This window comes from Peromyscus leucopus, chromosome 14 (assembly GCF_004664715.2).
Source record: "Peromyscus leucopus breed LL Stock chromosome 14, UCI_PerLeu_2.1, whole genome shotgun sequence".
In the NCBI taxonomy this organism is placed as follows: Eukaryota; Metazoa; Chordata; class Mammalia; order Rodentia; family Cricetidae; genus Peromyscus; species Peromyscus leucopus.
This window is the reverse complement of record NC_051075.1, coordinates 933,717-955,092: the sequence shown is the minus strand read 5'-3', so window position 1 is coordinate 955,092 and position 21,376 is coordinate 933,717. Positions and strand designations below refer to the sequence as shown.

Here is a 21,376-nt window from a genome sequence, read left to right as displayed (position 1 = left end):
CAAGAATGTGAATTGTTGCTTTACTGTGGCATAAGATACTCTGCCTTATTCTTGAAGGATCAAAGATGAGGGATGACAATTTTGTTAAAAAGAAAGGACAAAAATAAAATCTGGTAAAATATTTTAAAACTCTTCTATGTAGCAAATTAGTTTCAAGTGGGTTTTCTTTTCTTTTTATACTGCATAAACAGGGAAGATACTGACGTTTTAGGTATTCGTTACATAGTAGATGACAGTGATCCTCCCTTGGAGCAATGCATCAATTTACCTGTGCAAAATCAGTAGCAAGTCGCATTTTCCCACCTTCACCAAGAGGTCTTACAAGACTGGCATTGCGGATAAAAAGTTCAATGGCTCTTTGGGCAATAGCTTCAGTGTTGTCAAACACAAAATCCAAACATTCAAAGTGCTTAAAGTAGTCATTCATAACTCTGGCAATGAAACCTTGTAGCTCTTTCATGTATAGAGAACAAGGAATATCAGGCTTTCCTGAGCTGGATAATGACCTATAAAAGAAAAAATATTCACAGCATCAATTCATAAAGCTACAATCTTGTATATTTTTACCCCTGGTTACTATTTCAATCTTGTACAAATTTTCCCATTAATAGTATAAAAAACATTATTTTGTTTTGTTTTGCTAAGTGCTAAAGAACATAAAACAATGCTTCAATCACACACACACACACACACACAACACAATTTTGGTTTTTCAAGACAGGGTTTCTCTGTGTAGCTTTGCGTCTTTTCTGGAGCTCACTCTAGCCCAGGTTGGCCTCAAATTCACAGAGATCCTCCTGGCTCTGCCTCCCGAGTGCTGGGATTAAAGGTGTGCGCCACCCGGCTAGCTTAAATTATATTTTTAAATTAGTGTTTAGATCCTATGAGGATGACTGAAGGAATTTCAGCATGCATTTACTTAAAATTTATTAAGAATAAAAGACAACTATCTGTCTTAGGTAAATTACACTCTGGCCTTTCAAGGGTCTCCATACATTCCCATGTTTTTGTCTGAAATGACATTTTACACTTTGCAAGGGCAGAAACTGCTTGGTGGCAATCTCTGCTCTTGTAGTTGATCACATCAGTCCAATAGCAGCGCTGTGACAGAGGGATTGGTTGTGTAACAATATGCAGCATGCAATTTCTTCCCTCCAGATGAGGGGGTTTGGAAAGGCTTTAATTTGGAAGAGCAGATGATACCAGCTGTGCTCCATGATACACTATTTATAACTTATAAATGTTTACAACTGCCCTTTAAAGAATATAGTCAAAGAATATGAAATATTTATAGGAAGGAGTTGGACCAAAATTAGACATCACCTGATCCTAGCTAATAGATGAGATCACTGACTACATAATGCTGAATCTTTTCCAAAAAGCAAGGGAAATGTTTCCAAATTCTGAGTATGATGTAGAGGAAATGGAGATGGTCTAGAGACGAACAACAGGCATGACTGAAATTCCTTGAGGAAGAGAGCAAAGTAAGATGATGACCTTCAAGTACAGCAATGGCAGTTATAAACAGAGGTGTTCCACTTCTGGAAGCAGACAGGAACAGGAAAAGAGGGCCTTCGCTCTGCCAGAAAAGGGTGTAAGGTATCAGAAAGACTTGCCTAATAGCAGCAATGTCAGCACCAGGTATTCAGTACAGCGTGCCCAGGCTCTGAATGATGCCAGGGTGGTGTACTTGCCTGAGCAGAGGAGCCTTGGTCAGTGATGGCAAGTGCCACATGGGATTTGACTTTGCCAGACTCAGATCACTACATGGCCTATTTTTATTCAGGCACCAGTATAAAGGGCTAAGTTGCAAAAAATAGAGTATTTTCATATCTATTTATTTACTGGATGAACAGTAAACACATATAATTGTGCCATATAGTGATATACAGTAACATGTATAAAATGTGAAAACAAAAAAAACTAATGAACACGTCAATTACAGTAAATTCTTATTTATTCCTCCTATCTAGTTATAACTTTATATCATTTGACCAACATCAATGCATTATTCCAATTTCCAAGCCCTAGTAACCACTATTCTACTTTCTGATTTTTATCATTTTAGGCTCTACATAGAAAAGAGAACATGAAGTATTTGGTTTCTCTGTCTGGCTTACTTTTATATAATATGTCTTCCAGGTTCATCTGTGTCGTGGCAACCACATTCTTTAAATATCTGTTTATATTTAGGTGTGCTGATACCAGATGCATATATATATATATATATATATATATATTCCAGTTAATGAATTGACTGCTTTTATCATTCTATAATGATCTCTGAGTCACATTTTACAATTTTTGACTTTTGATTAACTACACATGTTCCAGTTCTCTTTTGGTTTCCATCCCTTTGTTTTCACTTTATGTATGTTCCTAAAGCTGAGTCTCATGTGAAGGTCAAATCCACTTGGCCTCTCAAATCTTTTCATACTTTATCCAACATCACAAAAATCTTCCTATTACTCTGGAGGAGTGTATTCATAGAAAATAGCATACTGGAACAAGTTCCAGAAGCATGTGCTAGTGTAAGGGAAATTATACTTCAGATAAAATATGAGATACAAATTATAAATCTCATTGAGGATTAAAAGTTTGATTTAAATTTACTAGAATACAAATAGACTTGGCTATTAAAAATCAATTCTCCCAAGTACTCTAAAGCCTTGAATAGCAGGTTCTCTACAAACTGTGTAGGTACTCCAGAGTCTTCAAAACAACAGTGCTATACAGGAGCTGAAGGTGAAGTGAAGATTAAGAATACACACAACTAAGAATTGGTAGATGTGCATCTTCCTATCACTAGCTTTGTATGCATTATCTTTCCTTAGAGCAGTGGCTCTCAACCTTCCTAACACTGTGACCCTTTAATACAGCTCCCCATGTTATGGTAACCCCAACCATAAAATTATTTTTGTTGCTACTTCATAACTGTAATTTTGATACTGTTATGAATTATAATGTAAACTTCTGTGTTTTCTGAGGTCTTAGGCCACCCCTGTGAAAGGTCATTTGACTTCCCAAAGGGGTCATGACCCACAGATTGAGAACCGCTGCCTTAGAGGGAATCAGCCATTCCTGCAAAGGTCCAGGCCTTATCTCACTGCCTCCTCTCCCCACATAAGCTCTCATTCGTCAGGCTCTCCTCACATAAAGCAAGATGAGGACTTTGAGAGGAACAGGGGTCTTAGAGGACTAAGGGAGCTTGCTCCCAAAGCTGGAGTCAGATGAGTCCTCAAGAGGAATGTCACGACTGTGCAGGGGACCACACAGGTAAAGAAGAGGACATCTGTGAGAAGGAAGGAAAACAGGAAGAGGAAGCTGGCACACGCTACACTATCCTGAAGCACTGAGTGGAGTCCACAAACCGGTTCTGTTTCAACAAGAAGAGAGATGATGGAAACAAGAACAAAGAGAAGGTGGTAATAACATGCACAATGAAAAGGAGGTGAGGAGCTTATTCTGTCATGAGAATAAAGCCTGGCTGCCAAGGAACACAGAGAGTAGGAGGGGTAGGGAATGGAAAATAAAGGCAGCGAGGACTAGTAACAGTTCTGAGGAAATGTTTTACCCAGAAAAATCTTCCTGATGCATGGTGATGATTATGGCCTCGATCGCATCTGCCACTGAAGTCAGTAAAGGCTGTATGGCATTCCCCATAAGAGCGTGAATCGTCTGAGAGAAAAAAGGAAAGAGAAGCAAAATCAGGGAAACTGACACAAAGACATTTGAGGAGATGAAGTGAGATACATTTTTGACTAATAGTTTTCATATTGTATCAGAGTCGGACCACACATAACAGAAGTATGATTCTCCCCTAACACTTTAAGCTATGACTCATGAAGCTTAAAATATGTGGAACACAGCACTGAAAGCTTCCAACCCCTCGAGCATCTCACTCTGTCAAAAGGGTTAGTGGTGAAATGAGCCCTCAGAGAAGGGGAGCTATATCAGGGAGCAGCCACAGGCCATTCACAAAGTCAAGAGCAAGCCAACACAACCTTTTTTGTTTTCCTTAAAAATCAGAATATCATCAGATTTTTTTCTCCTCACCAGACGGAACAGAGCAAGAACACAGGTGATTCCTACAGGGCAGAACAATTAGGCAATTCACAAGGTAGGTTTCTGTGGAGAAGCCCATGGCAGTGATTCTCTACTGAAGGTAATTGTACTCCTGGAGAAATCTGGCAGGGTTTGGAGACCAAGAAGCAGGGAGGAATGTGTCACCAGTATCTAGAAGCAGATGACAGCGATGCTGCTAAGCATCCTACAGGGTGGACCACACACCAGAGATCTGTAAGCCAGAGCATCTGTGCTGCTCAGGCAGAAAAGTGCTGCCCAACTGCTGAGTAATCTGTGGAGGAGCGCAGGGCTTAGTTGAGGGGTTTTGGTTTTGGTGTGCAAATGCCGACTAGCATCAGGTAAACACTCCAAATAATAACTATAGGTATACTACACATGCTTCAGTGGTAATTAAAATCACGGATGATAGATGGTCATGGTTCATAATAATTGAAGCCAATAAGAAAAGAGTAAGGGGAACACTTACTCATTAAATTTCTACATGTCACCTGCAGGCCTTAATCTGTCAAGATAATAAGCATAATATATACACAGGTGTGTGTGACCCAGTCTGCAGTCTAGTGATACAGATGAAACATGATAGTAACTTAAACATTCCAACAGAGTACAGTGGCATCACTGGGGACTACCATGTCATGCTGAAAAGATATGAATAAATAAAAGGTGTTTGTTGGGATTCAATCTCTGACAAATAGAAAAGAAACAGAGAGAAAGATGGGACTAGGAACACGTATCAAACACTGATCTACCTGGGAGCCAAAGAGCACAGAACACACAGACTACACGGGCCTGACTGTGAGAGGATGCAGCTGGAGCGGCTCTGGGTGGATCGGGAAGGGATGCACCCCAGTGACAAAACGCAGTGACTATTTCAATTCAGAAAACAATCATATTGGATAGTAGACTGAGGGATTAGACTAGAGGCAGGAAAATAATAATGAGGCTGCAGGAGATACTGATACCATATGAACAAATCAGACACAGCAAGAAAGGAGATGAAAAGTCAGCAGGGCTTGGTAGTTAGATTTACAAAGTATGAAGAGATTTAAGAGTACACGTGTTTTCTTCTTTAATATTTAGTAACATTGTTTATTAAACGTTACATATAAAAGCAGCAGACACTGACTTGGTGATATAAAGAAAAAGACAAGTTCAGTTAGGGATAAGAGTTAGAAATGCCCATGAGAAAATCAGCTGGGCTATTAGGTAGGTACAGAGGTATTTAAATTTGTATTTCCTGAGATGTTTTGGTTAGATTTGGCAGTTACCAGCTTCTGAGACAGGAGAAGAACTAAGAGAGTCAGTGAGCCCAGAGATTACTGCACAGATTGATGCCAAGTGCCAATAGAGGACAAAAAGAATATGTGCCTTTGGAGGAGGTGGTGATTTTACTTACAAGTAAGTTATTACTTCTCTAAGAGTTTTTATTCTCTCCAATTTATATTCCATGCAAAATAATTTATACACAGAGAAACTCAGGCAAGTTCAGAAGACTGTCTTTGGGTGAACAAGTGGAATGGCTGAGACTCTCCATATGTCTGCCCTACGAGCTTGGGCTGTAGACTAAGGAAAGAAAGCAAAGTGACCTTAGAAAAGTAAAGACTGTCTTTAAAAGGCTGTGTTTCTTATTCATGGTCTGAAGGAGCATCTCATACAAAACAGGAGCACCTTCTGGAGGACTCAGGAGAGACACTGCAGGTAGTCTGGAGGACTCAGGAGAGACACTGCAGGTAGTCTGGAGAGCTGTGGGACTCGGGGTAAACGGGCAGGCTCCTGTGTTTTATAGCCTTGCTCTCAGAGGACTACAGTATAAGAATAAGTGGTTAATTCCCAAAAGAAAACTAAAACTAGGTTTTGCTTTCTGATCCCTATCCCTCTTTCTTGCTCCTTATTCTCACTGGTCCCTTCCCTGCTCCCAAATAGTCTTCTGCGGCAATGCAATATTCTGAAAATCTCTTTTACATTCTAAGAGACTAAATTTTTTGCTGGACCTTACAGCTAGGTTAATAATACACCTTGAAGTCACATAAGACTGTTCTCTTACTGTGTACTCAGTCTGTTTACTTAATCTGTCTTTAAGAGAACAATGTGACAACCAATCTTACTTGCCTTGGATTCCCCATGTAATCAGCTTTTACAACCTAAGCTAATGCATGGCTGCAATCTTAAATTATGTACTCTTCCACACCCTTGACCCAAATGATGCACGTGCATCATTTGCTAAAAGCAGCAAATACAGAAGCTGAAAGCAACTTCTTAAAATCTACTATGAAGGTCAAAATCAACCATTTATGATTACTGGTTGCTAAACAATATCTGTTGTCTGGGTCAACTGGAGCCAGTGACTTAATCCCGTGCAAAAAAAGATTTCTATAAAGGCCAGGCGGTGGTGGCTCACGCCTTTTATCCTAGCACTCTGGAGGTAGAGGCACGTGGATCTCTGTGAATCTGAGGCTAGCTTGATCTACAGAGCAAGTTCTAGGATAGGAAGAGAAACCCTGACTTGAAACCACCCCCCACCCCCGCAAAAAAAAAGAAAGATTTCTATAAAATACCACCTTCCTTTCCCCATGTGATACTTTCTCTACATACAGACTGAAGCCCTCTGTCATAAGAGATACAGACACCACTAACACACAGAGAGAAGACACACAGACAGACAGAAAGACAGACGAAAACAGATACACATAGTGTCAAACATATACACAAACAGACACCACTCACACACAGGGACAGACATACACAGTGGCACACACAGACACAGGGATAAACAGATTCACAAGACAGCCTTCAGGCAAGTACACATGTGACAGACAGAGGACGGAAGGCACAGGGAGCATGAAGTAGAACATTCAAAGATGAATTCCCTCTTGATTAAATGACTCCAAGAGGAAGTGATTTGATTTTTTTTCCTTAAATGTAAGAAAACACTAATATGTACATATATAACTTAAATCTAGATTCTCCAGATAAAAAAGTGCTGTATTTTGTCTTTCTTACATCTCCATTATTCTTCTTCCTCTCACTCACCCCTCTAGTCTCTTCTCACTTTAGGAGCCCATGTCTACTTCCCTATGTATGCCTATCTGACTCTAATTCCATATACAATAGAAAACACGCAGTATTTGCTCAATTCTGGCTTATTTTGCTTGACTTGATGTTCTCCGGTTCTACCTATTTTCCCGAAAAAGTCAAATCATTTTTCTTGATGGCTGAATAATGCAGCATTTTATTTCTCCTCTCATCTGCAGATGGCACTAAGGCTATTCCACATCTTGGTGATGGTGAACAGTGTAGACAGGAATGCAGATGTGCACATCACTCTGAGGTTCACCACCTCACGTTCTTCTGAGTAGATGCAGGAGTGGTACAGCTGAGTTGCATGGTAGTTCCAGTTGCAGTTTTCTTAGGAACCTGCATCTTGGTTTCCATACATGGCTGTAACAATTGATATTTATACCTATAAGTGTATGACGTTCATCTTTTCCTAAATCCTCATGAGTACCAGTTGTCATTTCTCTTCTTCATGATGACTATTTTGATTGGGATAGGATGGAATATAATGTAGATTTAATTTGTATTTTTCTGATGGCTAAGGATGTTGAACATTTTCATATATCCATTGGCTATTTATATTCTTTTAATTTTTTGATAATTTCACTCATACAAATACTGAATTTTCATTTCCCCACACCCCTCCTTACCCTTACTCATTCCTTACAGGGACAATATCTGACTGAATTTTGGTTCTTCTTTTGAGAACTTTCTATTCAGTTCATTTTCTCTCAGAATGAATTTGGTAGTGTTCTTTCAGTTTCTATTTTATGGAAAGCTTGAGGGGTAGTGATGTTACATCTTTACATGTCTGAGGGAATTCAGGTGTGAATCTATATGTTTTAGAGTTTCTTTGTTGGTAGACTATTACTGTTTGAATCTTGTTGGGACCTGTTTAAATTGTTTATATTCTTTTTACTAAATTTTAGTAAGTTATATGTATCTACAAATTTATTAATTTCTTCTACGTTATTCTTTATTTTGGATTTTCAGAGTTCTCTAATGATACTTTGCATTTCATTAATACTATTTTTTCTTTGTTAATTTTTTTTTCTTGATGACCTATCTATTGAGGAAAGATCATTGTTTCAGGATCAATTATTTGACTTTTATGTCCCTAGGTATTTGTAATGAAGCTGAAAATCCCAAGCTTTGGTGTATATGTATTTACAACTGATATATCTTTTCAAGGGAGTGTCTTTTTATTAATGTGTTACGGTCTTCTTTACCTTTCTAATTTTGACTTGAAGTCTCTTATATCAAAGAGAGCCACCATGTCAGCTTACTTGACATACTGATTATCATGCTATTTTTCAGTTTGTCTGTATTTCTGACAGGGAAGAGTGTTTCTTGGAGATAAATTATAATAATGTTGTTTTGAGACAGAGTCTCATGTAGACTGGCCTTGAACTCCCTTTGTAACTGAAGATGACCTCAGATTCCTGTCTACACCTCCTAAGTGCTAAGTGATAAGGAGTGAACACTATTACAAAAGAAAAGAGTAATAAAATTTGGATTAATCTAGACTCCTAGGGTGTGAGAAGGGTATTATGGGAAGAAAAAAAGTAGGAGGTGGTGAATGTCTAATTGTACGTTTAAATTCAGCACTAGACTCCATCTGACTCATAAGCCCCATTCATGCAGAATAAACTAAATATGTCTTGCCAATACTATTTTAAGAAGTGAACTATTAAGTATAATCTCAGAACTTGGGAGATGACAGCAAGAGGACTAGCAGCTGCAGGCTATCTTGGATACACAGAAAATTTAAAGCCAACCTGGGCTACATGAGATCATGTGTTAATGGGAAAATAAGTGAGCTGAATATGGGCATGGTAGTGAATAATGACAGGTATGACATTGTACAATTTGAGTATGACCAAATTAATTTCTTATTAAGGCAAAATATCAATACTCTTAGAAGAAAAAATTTAAAACTATGTGTTTACACAATACAGTATTCACCAGGCCCAGGATATATTCAAAATGAATGCAAATATAAAAACCTAGGAAATTTTATGAAGCCTCAAGGAAACAGATGGCCTGAAATGACCCAGACTCCAAAATTATGAGGAAATATCCTCTGTGAGATAAAGCAAAAAGTAAATAGAAATTTTAAATAAAAAAATTATTAGGTGAAGTTTAAAATTGACTGCACAGTTTTAATAAAAAATATCTGTAATAGAGGAGAAAAGTCAATGAATTGATGATGCTTTCAACAGAAACTCATCTGGAAAAGAGAAAAAGACAACTAACAAATAACTAGACTTCTGAAGCAGGTGTAGAAGAACTATATTGCTAACTAGAGTCCCATAAGAAGAGAGAGGATGAGTCATAAAATTTATTTAGAGGAGAAAAGAATCCCATAGTCCCCCAAATCATGAAAAGCATAAATTTATATATTTGGGAAACTCAGTCATCCCAAATAGAATAATTTTGAAAAGAAATATGCCTAGCTATATCAAAATCAAACCACTGAAAATCAGAGATACAGAGAAAAGCTTGAAAAGGTGCTGAGGAAGGAGGAAAATCACAAATATATAAATCCATGGTAAAGACTGACAATATCTCTCTGGAAAGCATGGAGGGTGGGAAAATAATGGAATAGTATATGTAAAGAGCTAAAAGAAAACAAAACCCTAGTTTTTGTAAAAAAAAAATTCTTCAAGACTGAAACTACAAAGAAAGTATTCTGGGTCAAAAACAGAGGAAGTTTGTTGCTCTAAGAGTTACACATCTGTTCCAGCAGATGCTCCAGGGATGCCTAGAACAGGGTATCCCAGGTGCTCCTTCCAAATCTGCTTCCTGGAGGGCTCCAAAGCACGTAGCCCCCAAGTGGTCCTGCAGAATCTGGGCAGCAGGTTCAGATGTAAAGATGTCCTCTGACCTGTCCTTTGATCATCATTCCAGAGGGATCATTCCAGCTTGACAAAGATGCCCCAATTTAAGCCAGAAGTAGCTATAGAAGAGATTACATCATCCCCTAACCAACAACAAAAAGGCTGGAATGTCAGGTCTCCAACCCAGGACAAGGGCTAACTGAGGTGCCTATTAACAATACCAATGCCAGGTTCTCTCAGTATCCCTCAGTGTCTACCTGTTAGAGGGTCCTCCTGGCTGACATCCCAGCCTCTACCCCAAAGTTCTCCAGCCCAGGTACTAGTCTGGGCCTTCCCTTCCCCCAGCTTCTCTGATCTCTATATAACCCATCCATTTTGTTTACACAGTCCTTTTCGGTCTCTTGGCCTCTTTGCCTCCTGCCCTCCCCTTCCCCTTCTATGGCCCAGCTCAGTTTGCCGGCCATGACTCTTCTAGCTGCTTCTGGCTGATTCGCCCTCATATCTACAATAAGTCTTCTCCTCTACCATTAAAAAAAAAAAAAAAAAAAGATAAAGTAGAACATAATTTATATAAAAGGAAATTGAAGTCTTCAAGAACAAATGCACAGTATAGGTAAATGTAAAAACACTGCTCATTAAAACATTTTTAGCCAGGCGGTGGTGGCACATGTTAGGATTCTGCCACTCCTCCAGCTATATGACTGCACATTCGCAATTCAGGAGCTAAGCAAGGGGTCTAAATCTTACATCATCAGTGCACTGTGTGATTACAGGGTCTAAAAACCATTAATACAAGGTCTCAAAACAAATAAAAACAAAACAAAATAAAAACCAAAACAAAACTCTGAAAAACAAAAGTCAAAGACAGAAAGTTGAGGGCCGGGATGAAGGGTCCATTGTTAAAACACCTGCCACATAGGGTGTGGACCTGCGTTTGGATCTCCAGTACCCATGCAAAAACTCATATGGTAGGTAGCATGTGTCCCTAACTCCACTCACTGTAAGGGGCAGGCAATCAGACCAGGGACAGTAGGAACTCTGGGCTTCCCTGGCCAGTCAGTCTACCCAATGGATGAGCTCCAGGTTCAGTGAGAGATTCTGCCTTTAAAGATAAGGTGGAGGGCCTGGGGGGACAGCTCACTGGTTAAGCACACTGGCTGCTCTTCTAAAGGACCTCGGTTTGATTCCCAGCACCCACGTGGCAGCTCACAACTGTCTGGAACTTTAGTTCTAGGAGACCTCCCAACCTCTTCTGACTCCATGGGCACTGCATGTTTTTTGTTTGTTTGTTTGCTTGCTTGCTTGCTTTGTAATTTAAAAAATCAAAAAGTTGATAAAATCTTAAATAGATTAATAATAGAAAAAGAAAGCATAGCAACAATATAAAAATGAAAGAGAGGCTATGACTAAGAGTCCTACAATATTAAAGGACAACAAGTGACACTTAAGGACATTATGCTGACAAGCCAGATGACTTAGATGAATAGTCAAATACATGGCAAGTCATAGTTCAAAACTCATTAAAAGGTAAATAAATACCCTGAATAGTTATTTACCCATTAAACAGATAAATATGTAGTCATAAACCTTCCTACAAAGAAAAGGACAGCTCAGATGGCTTCAGTAATGAAACCTATCATTGGAGGAAAAAGGCATGCAATATAAAAGCCTTCTTTTAAACATTTCTTGAGACCAGTGTTAAGTTCATAAAATAATAAGGTAGTGATGAAGAAAATTATATACCAATATCCTTTATGGATAGAGATATAAGCACTCTTAACAAAATTCAAGTAAACCATACCCAGGAATATGTAACAAGGGTAATAAATACATCAAGATAGGTGTTTTGCATGAGATTTAGAATAAATTACTGTAAAGTACTTTATTAATAGAATAAAGGGACAAAACTGTACTATTAATTCAATTGTTTAAGAAAAGAACTACCTAATGCAACAATACAATTGATTATTTTAAAGTACCAGTAAATTAAGAATAGATGAGAATTTGTTTAATTTGGCAAAGGTCATCTATGAAAAACTGTAAAGTAGCACCATTACATTTCAAACCTTATAGCTATTACTATACTATTACTAATAATAAAGTTAATTAAATTAATTCTTTTAGGTCAGGAACCAATTAGTGGAGCCCAGTTCTATTTAGTACACGACTACTAGTAATAACAAGAGAAATAATTACCAAATTACCAAAAAGGAAGAAATAAAACTCTCAGTTTAAATAACTAATAGAAACCTTCATAGCTGGGTGAGACTTCCACTTAGGACAATAAGAAAGAGGGGCAACAGAAAGCATCTGGAGACTGCCAGGATATCAAAGACAGGCATGGATAAATAATTACCAAAGGAAACAAAAGGAGATCATGTTACATTCCATAAACTCTTTACAAACTAAGGAAGGCTGTTATACATTTTAAAAGGATTTCCTAAAATAGCTATGATTATAAAAAGATCAGAGCCTCAACAATCTGGAATATTCTCTTAGAGAACATCAAACCCATACAATAAAAGAGATGTGAAGCATTGCCGTCTATAAACCAGCAACCCAGTCACTATCTGCAATTAGACAAACACACCAAAAACTGTGCCAAGGTGATTAAATGCCACATGTCCCAATGCTTGTTAGAGTGCAGTGACTCCGTGTTTATTAAAAATGTCAGCTGGCTCTCATGAGAAGACAGGACAATGTGGAGCACAGAAATGATGTCCTCTGTTCCCTACTGGCATCTGGGAATTGCAGAACCTTCAGTTTGGTCATTCTGGTCCAATCTTACAGTATGATAATCAATCTTTTAAAAACTTTTACTAAAAGCAAGTATTTTACGATGGCAGCATTCATAAGGTTTAGTAATGAGATAAGCACCCTGGGAAACAGGAGGACAGAAAAATACGCAAGTGTCTCCTCTCATTCTCAACACATCAGATCTCCGCACACAAACTCATGTCATTGCACTGCTACCTGTTTGGATCTAGCCACAGAACTACGGACTATATTTGGTTTCCAAACTCCCCCTTTCCTTTAAGATTTGTGACATATTCTCCCAATGTTCTTAAATTCCTCTTTGAATGCAGTTGTCAAAGTGTTTATTTGTAGACCTTCATCTCTCTATCTTTTTTTTTTTTCCTTTTTTGGTTTTTCTCTGTGTAGTTTTGGTGCCTGTCCTCAAACTCACAGAGATCTGCCTGGCTCTGCTCCCGAGTGCTGGGATCAAAGGCATGCGCCACCGCTGCCAGGCTCTCTATCATTTTTTAACTCTTTCTTCATTATCTAAATCCAATCAAACAGTTTACATTTGTTATCACACATAGTTATATTGTAGCATTTTATAAATCTGGTGACTAAGGCAAGGAGAGCGGACTGATCTAACCAAGATTAGAGCTGGTTAGATAGCTGAGATGGGATGTACAGGTTGTCCAGTTCCAGAATCTGTTAATAGGGCATTAATTAGTAATTATGAAATAATGAATGAGTCAAGGAGCAAAGTACAGTGGTACATATCTTCTAGGCCACTAAGATCTGTGTTTATCAGGTTTAAGACTGTGAGAAGTTTTTTGTTTCTAATACAAAATGGGCACAATACTACATAACTGGAAGGTTACTATATCATTTAAATATGTGCCTGTGCATGTATCTGGCAAGCAGTGGTGCTAAATGAAGGGCATCTATTACGGTCATAAGAATGTTTAATTTGGCTGATATTTAAAGAGTTTTCTACTGTAATGTTTATAAAAACTTCTTTAAAGATAGGCATGGTGGCACATGGCTTTTGTCTTAGCAATGGGAGGAAGAAGAAGGCAGAGCTCAGTGAGTTCAAAGCTAGCCTGATCTACATAGTGATTTCCAGGCCAGTCAGGGCTACATAGTGAGATATGTATATATACATAGGCTACATACTATTTCAAAACAAAAACAAACTAACCCCAACATCCTGAGTATTAGAAAAGAGGTATTTTCTCTTGGTATATGTTAAAATGAGAATATACTGTAACTTTACCTTTTCCTAGAAAAATAGGATTTCTAAACCTTGGTATTCCTGACATTTGGGACTGGATCTGGGTTGTGGGGACTATTATTTACATTATAAAATGTTTAGAACCTGGCCTCCAATCACTAGATTCCTGTAGCATCACACCTTGAGTTATGACAACCCCAAATGTCTCCAATATTTGTCAAACATCACTTAGGGACAAGTCAATTGGTGAAGAACCACTGCTTTGGGATGTCATTAGGAACTGCTACAAGACAGGAGATACTACAAAAACTCTGCTGTATACGTGAATGTCTTAGGTCAAACACAATCTATAGAGAGCAAAAGAGCACATTTTTAAATTCTAGAAAATACAAACACATATGTATCTCTTCCCCAGAAGAATTAACAATGTCCTACTTTGGGTATATACAGATCATAATGAATTACTTTGAAACTATCTTCTACTCAGCCAAACAACTTTAAAACTACTTTGATATCTATAAAGTCAAAGAATAAATCTACTTACCTTTAAGGCTGACATTATAGTTTGTTCAGCTGCTGATGAGAAGGAGCTCTGACTAGCAACCACCTAGAACAGAGTTTTGATGCAGTTACAATTTTGTTTAAGTCATTTACTTATTTATTTATTTTAAATAAAATGTTGTTTGTTGTTGTTGTTTTTTAAAGATTTATTTATTTACTTATTATGTATGACTGCAGGCCAGAAGAGGGCACCAGATCTCATTACAGATGGTTGTGAGCCACCATGTGGTTGCTGGGAATTGAACTCAGGACCTCTGGAAGAGAAGTCAATACGCTTAACCTCTGAGCCATCTCTCCAGTCCTTAAGTCATTTATTTTTGTAAACACTAATTTTGACCATAATACGACAAAACTTTGCAGAAGATACATTAAAATATTATCATTACTTTATAATATCTCATACTTGCTTTAAAAATGAATTCATTGAAAAATTTGTGTACAAAGTACAGACATTTCACAGTGAAATCATTAGGAATTCAATTTTACTGTTAAGATAAAGGTCAGAACAAATATTACTTATTTCTTTAAAAACATTCACTTTTCTTTAAGTTGACCAAGGTTTTCACAAACATTTAAAATATAAAGATCAGATGTTTGCATTTCTACAAATCAATATAAATATCAATAAAGACATTTAAATCAGGTTAACTAGAACCATACTAATGGCCTCTGATGCAATAGAGAAATGATTAAAGGAAGTGGAATGTGTACCCTTAAACATATCTTGTCATTTTATGTTTCTGAAACCTACCTGCTAATTCTTTGTTGTTGTTGTTGTTGTTTCTAGACAGGGTTTCTCTATGTAGCTTTGGAGCCTGTCCTGGATCTCGCTCTGTAGACCAGGCTGACCTCTGGCTCTGCCTCTTGAGTGCTGGGATTAAAGTAGTGCGCCACCACAGCATGGCTGCTAATTCTTTAGAATATCTTTCATTTAATGTATGAAATACATGTTTCAGAAGTACACACTGATAAGAGAACTTTAAAAAATTACCTCAAAATATGAGATAGCGCATGAAAATTAATGTTAAAGATTATGTTTTGATCTTTGTCGTTGTGGTTGCTCCTTTTCTCTCTTGTTTTGTTTGTCGAAAAGGTCTTGCTATGTAGCTCACATTGGCCTACCTCCCGATGCTTCTGCCTTAGCCTCCCAAGTACTGTGATTATAGGCATGCACCAACAAATATGGCTTGGAGGTTCACCATCCTTTGGGCCTTCTAAATATTTATCTTTATAAAATAAAGATAAAGGTTACCTTTGTTACTGCTTGGTGCAACTTAAACAATGAATTCACCACTCCTACATTTCTCTTCTGTCCTTCAGTGAGAGGCCCAATCACCTGGCTTGCATCTCCTTGAGTAGAGAGCTGTAAAAATTCAACATAAAAAGACATACCAAGATGGCAGATCGTTATCTTCTATTATTTAATTTTTTTAACCAGAAGGAAGTGCATATCCTGATGACAAAGAAAATGTTAAATGGAAGTATTCAAGTCACGTTAGATATAAAACTTTGGACTTCAGGCACAAGAAATCTCCATAGAGATAACACCTCAATATTAACTCCAATTAGTCTTGCAAAGACCATCTCTCTTAAGACTCATGGCTGCTGGGCCCTTGAGGCATGCATGCCCCAAATGCCCCACGTGCCCTGTCATCTGACACATCACAGTAACCTCAGTAACACTGGCAACTGTCAATAGGCTTTTCTGAATTCAAACACTCAAACAAATAATAATTTTGAAAGCAAGTAAAGACAGTAGAAAACCTTTTGTATTCCATAGCCATCTTAATATCCCTGGAAATGAGAGGTGGAAAGAGGCAGTCACCATCTTATTTTTCATTGTCTTTTTAAAAGAAATTGCTGGTCGGGCGGTGGTGGTGGCTCATGCCTTTAATCCCAGCACTCGGGAGGAAGAGCCAGGTGGATCTCTGTGAATTCGAGGCCAACCTGGTCTATAGAGCGAGATCCAGGACAGACACCCAAATTACACAGAGAAACCCTGTCTTGAAAAAAACAAACAAACAAACAAAAAAATGCCCATGATTATATTATGTGTGAGCAAGCAATAAGAAGTAATATTAATTTCTCTTTCTTGATCTTTACTTCTAAATACATAGTTTTAAGGGAAGGGATATGGACTACCTTATTAAATTAACCTCTATCAGTTACAGTTTAGGATTAAGGGAAAAAAACCCATGCATCATCCATTCTCATGATGATCCCATTATAACCTAATTCTCTATAACATTATTATCCAAAGGCAAACTTGACCAGAACATAACGTAGCTCACTGCAGAGCTGGCACAGATCTCAAGTATATGGAATACTGACTGGCTTTTTTAGGAGACAGAGCTAAATGCCTCTTCCTGCAGCTCTATAATCCAAATGAACCATGAAAAAAGCAATTGCTACTTTTTCTTTCTCCTTTCTTTTGACAAATATTCACTCACACACACACACACACACACACACACACACACACTCAAAATTAACTTCAACCTCTACTTTTCGATTTCTATTTGTAATAAAATAGAATTTAAAAAAGCTTTAGCAATTTTAATTTTTTATAAAAGGCAATCCTACCTTGTTAAAGTTGTAACCCATCATACAAGTTATGAAGTCAACCAAAGACTTCTTGATACCAGGTTAAAGAACTCATTTATTTTGACTTACAGCAAGGGCAGATTTCTAACTTGAAATCAAGTTATGTTCTAAAACTGTCATGGGAAGTATGTGAAGTGGGGAGAAAATTCCCTTTTCCTATCCTATGTCAAACATCAATCAGCACTTAGAAGAATCCACACATCCACCTTAACCTACAAATTGGAGAGATCTCATGTTAGTAACTTAACAACACACCTGAAAGTTCTAAAACAAAAAGAAGAAATCACACAAAAGAAGGAGTTAGATAGTGAGAAATAAACTGAGGGCTGAAATCAACAAGACAGAAACAACAAAAATAGTACAGAGAACCAATGAAACAAAAAGTTGGCTATTTGAGAAAATCTATAAGATGGACAAATCCTTATGCAAACTAACTAAAAAGAGAGAGAAGATCCAAATTAACAGTTAGAGATGAAAAGGGGGACATAACAACAGACATGGAGGAAATTCAGAGAATCATAAAGACATACTTTAAAACCCTGTACCCTACCAAATTTGAAAATATTAAAGAAATGGATAATTTTCTCTATACATATCACTTACCAAAGTTAAATAAAGAACAGATAGGCAATTAAACAGACTTATAACCACCAGTGAACTAGAAGCAGTCATTAAAAGTCTCCCAACCAAAAAAGTCCCAGGGTCAGATGGTTTTAGTGCAGAATTATACCAGATTTTCAAAGAAGAGTTAATGCAAATAAATATTCCTCAAATTATTACACAAAGTAGAAAGAGAAGGCACATGCCCAATTCATTTTATGAGGCCACAGTTACCAGGATGCCCAGGCCACATAAAGACTCAACAAAGAAAGAGAATTACAGACCAGTTTCCCTTATGAACAGATACAAAAATTCTCAATAAAATACTTACAAACCAAATCTAAGAACATATAAAAAAAAATCATCCACCATGATCAAGTGAGCTTTATCCTAGAGATGTAGGGATGGTACAACATACACAAATTTATAAATGTAACCCACCATATAAACAAATGGAAAGACAAAGACCACATGCTCATCTCATTAGATGCAGAAAAGGCCTGTGACAAAATTCAATACCTCTTCATAATAAAAGTCTTGGAGAGATTAGGGATATAACAGGCATACCTGAATATAATAAAGGCAGTTTACAGAAAGCCCACAGCCAACATCAACTTAAATGGAAAGAAACTCAAAGCAATTCCATTAACATCAGGAACAAGACAAGGTTGCCTACTCCTTCCATACCTATTCAATATAGTATTTAAAGTCTTTTTTTTTTTTTAAGATTTATTTATTATACAGTGTAATGTCTGCATGTATCCTTGCAGGCCAGAAGAGGGCACCAGATCTCCTTACAGATGGTTGTGAGCCACCATGTGGTTGCTGGGAATTGAACTCAGGACCTCTGGAAGAACAGCCAGTGTTCTTAACCGCTGAGCCATCTCTCCAGCCCAGTATTTAAAGTCTTAGCTAGACCAATAATGAAACTAAAGGACATCAAGGGGAAACAAGTTGGAAAGAAGGAAGTCAAAATATCACTACTTGCAAATGATATGGTAATATACATAAGTGACCCTAAAAGTTCTACCAGGGAAGTAATAAACACTTTCAGCAAAGTAGCTCAGTACAATATTAACTTAAAAAAAATCAGTAGTCCTCTGATATACAAATGACAAATGGACTGAGAAAGAAATCAAGGAAACTGAAGAACCAAAACACCTCCATTTCAAGCAAGCCCCTCACCTCAGCTTGAAACAGGCCTGAGTTTCAAAATTCTCAGAGCTGCTTACATAGATCCCAGGACAAAGTTAGGATGTTTGAAGAGCCATCTGGTAACAACTGATTAACCATAGAATGCCCCAATGCCAGAGGTAGTCTATAAAGTTTGACAAACAACCGGTTAAAACTACAAAGTAAGATAACACAGAAATTCTGAAAAGCCCCTGAAACTTAAGCCAATCAGAACTGTACCTGTACTAGCACCCCTAAATGATGTAACCCTATGGTTTTTGCCTTTAAAACAAGAACTTGCAGAGGGGCGGACACCTCCTCCAGCCTCTACTGTGTTGGATGGCTTGACGAGGGCCCTGCGGTGGCTTGAACTGCTTCAATAAACCTTGCTTTTGCATTTTGGTGAGTTCGTGTCTCTGGTGGTCTCTTCGGGGGACTCACGCCCAGGGCACAACAGAAACAACATCTTTTTTTTTTGGTTTTTCGAGACAGGGTTTCTCTGTGTAGCTTTGCGCCTTTCCTGGAGCTCACTTGGTAGCCCAGGCTGGCCTCGAACTCACAGAGATCCACCTGGCTCTGCCTCCCGAGTGCTGGGATTAAAGGCGTGCGCCACCAACGCCCGGCCAGAAACAACATCTTTAACAGGCCTCAATAATATAAAATATCTTGGGGTAACTCTAGCCACGCAAATGAAAGACTTGTATGATAAAAATTTCAAGACACTGAAAAAAGAAATAGAAGAATATATCAGAAGATGGAAAACTCTCCTATGGTCATGGATTAGTAGGATTAATATAGTAAAAATGGTCTTTGCACCAAAAGCAATCTACAGATTCATTCAAGAACTCCCCAAGCATCATTGATGAAGTCCTCCATGATGACTTGAGGGAGTCCCAGACCTCACACCCTGAAGTATATGGATTAGCTCTTGATTGCTTCCAAGGATCAGGACTTTTGCCTGTAGGAAACCAGAGACTTACTACAGGCCTTAGATCAGCTAGGATATAAAGTGTCAGCTAGAAAGGCCCAGATCTGTGTCTCAGAAGTCAGACACCTGGGATACAAACAGACTATCCTGGCTATCCGAGTCAGATCTGAGAATTTCTAGGCTCAGCAGGATTCTGCTGTCTCTGGATACCGGGATTTGCTGAAATGGCCAAACTCCTATATGAGGCCACTCATGGAACTGAGGAGTCCTTCCTCTCCTTTAGGAGCCTTTAAGGCTATAAAGGAAAGTCTGCTAAAGGCCTCTGCTGGATATAAATAAGCCCTTCCAACTATTCATAGATGAAAAAGCAGTGGTGGCTAAGGGGATCCTGACTCAGTATCTTGGACCCTGGAAGCATCCAGCAGCCTATTTATCCAAGCGATTAGACCCAGTAGCCTCTGGCTGACCCAGCTGCTTCCATACTTCCATATCACCACAGCTACAGCCCTCTTAGTCAAGGATGCTGACAGGTTGACTCTGGGGCAGCCTATAACCATAACTACCCCCAACTCGATAGAGGAGGTTCTCAAAAATTCTCTTGACTGGCGGATGACCAATGCCTGGTGACACACTACAGGGCCTTGCTCCTCAACCCCCTCGCATTAGGTTCCTCCCATGCATCTTGCTCAACACAGAAACCTTGCTGCCTAACCTGGAATTGGACATCATCCATGACTGCACAGAGATACTACAAGTACATGAAATTGTAGCATCTGGACTTGACTGACATTCCCTGGCCAGATAGAGATGGCAGCAGCTTTATTTGGAAAGGAATCAGATATGCAGGGGTGGCAACAGCAACACCCTCAGAGACTATCTGGGTCACATCCTTGCTCTCTGGCACCTTAGCACAAAAGGCTGCGCTGATTGCCCTAACCAAGGACTTACAACTAGAAAAAAGACAAAAAAACTATTAATGTTTATACGGAGAGCCACTATGCTTTTGACACAGCACATGTCAACAGGGCCATCTACAGAGAAAGAGGCTTGCTAACTGCTGAAGGAATAACTACTAAAATTAAACAAGAGATCCTAGACTTATTGTCTGCCCTCTGGCTCCCAAAAAGATTGGCCATCATCCATTGCCCAGGGCATCAGAAAGGAAACTCTTATGAAGCCCAGACAATAGCAGAGCAGACCATGCAGCCAAGGAGGCTGCCCTGGCCACCACCAACTTACTGATAACAATACCAGATCCTGTATTGCCCAAGATGCCAGAAAACAACTGGAACTCCGTTTTAGTACAAATTGCCCCACAAATATATTATTATAATGACTCAGCTGGCAGGGAACATTTAGACTCCTCCCTAGGAGTATGGCATAAGAGATGAGCCCCAATCCTCGTCCATACAATGGTGGGTATTGCAGGTTCTGCTGCTCTGGGAGCAGCATCACTGATTACTAACCAAGCCAGTTACAACAGTCTCTCTGAGGCCATGGAAAAAGACCTATTCTGCAACCTCATACCTTGAACAACAGGTAGATTCTTTAGCACAAATGGTT

At 38.5% G+C, this 21,376-nt stretch overlaps 1 protein-coding gene across 3 annotated transcripts in view; it reads right to left on the bottom strand.

Moving 5' to 3' along the window:
• Cog5 (component of oligomeric golgi complex 5) overlaps positions 1-21,376 on the bottom strand; it is a 328,269-nt gene that overhangs the window by 34,621 nt on the left and 272,272 nt on the right. For all 3 annotated transcript variants that reach the window (XM_028891732.2, XM_028891734.2, XM_028891733.2), the window contains 4 exons: positions 15,761-15,871; positions 14,492-14,554; positions 3,575-3,678; positions 269-506 (listed from right to left, as the gene is read on the bottom strand). In XM_028891732.2, the coding sequence (XP_028747565.1) occupies positions 269-506; positions 3,575-3,678; positions 14,492-14,554; positions 15,761-15,871 (516 nt within the window). The remainder of the gene's footprint in view (positions 1-268; positions 507-3,574; positions 3,679-14,491; positions 14,555-15,760; positions 15,872-21,376) is intronic.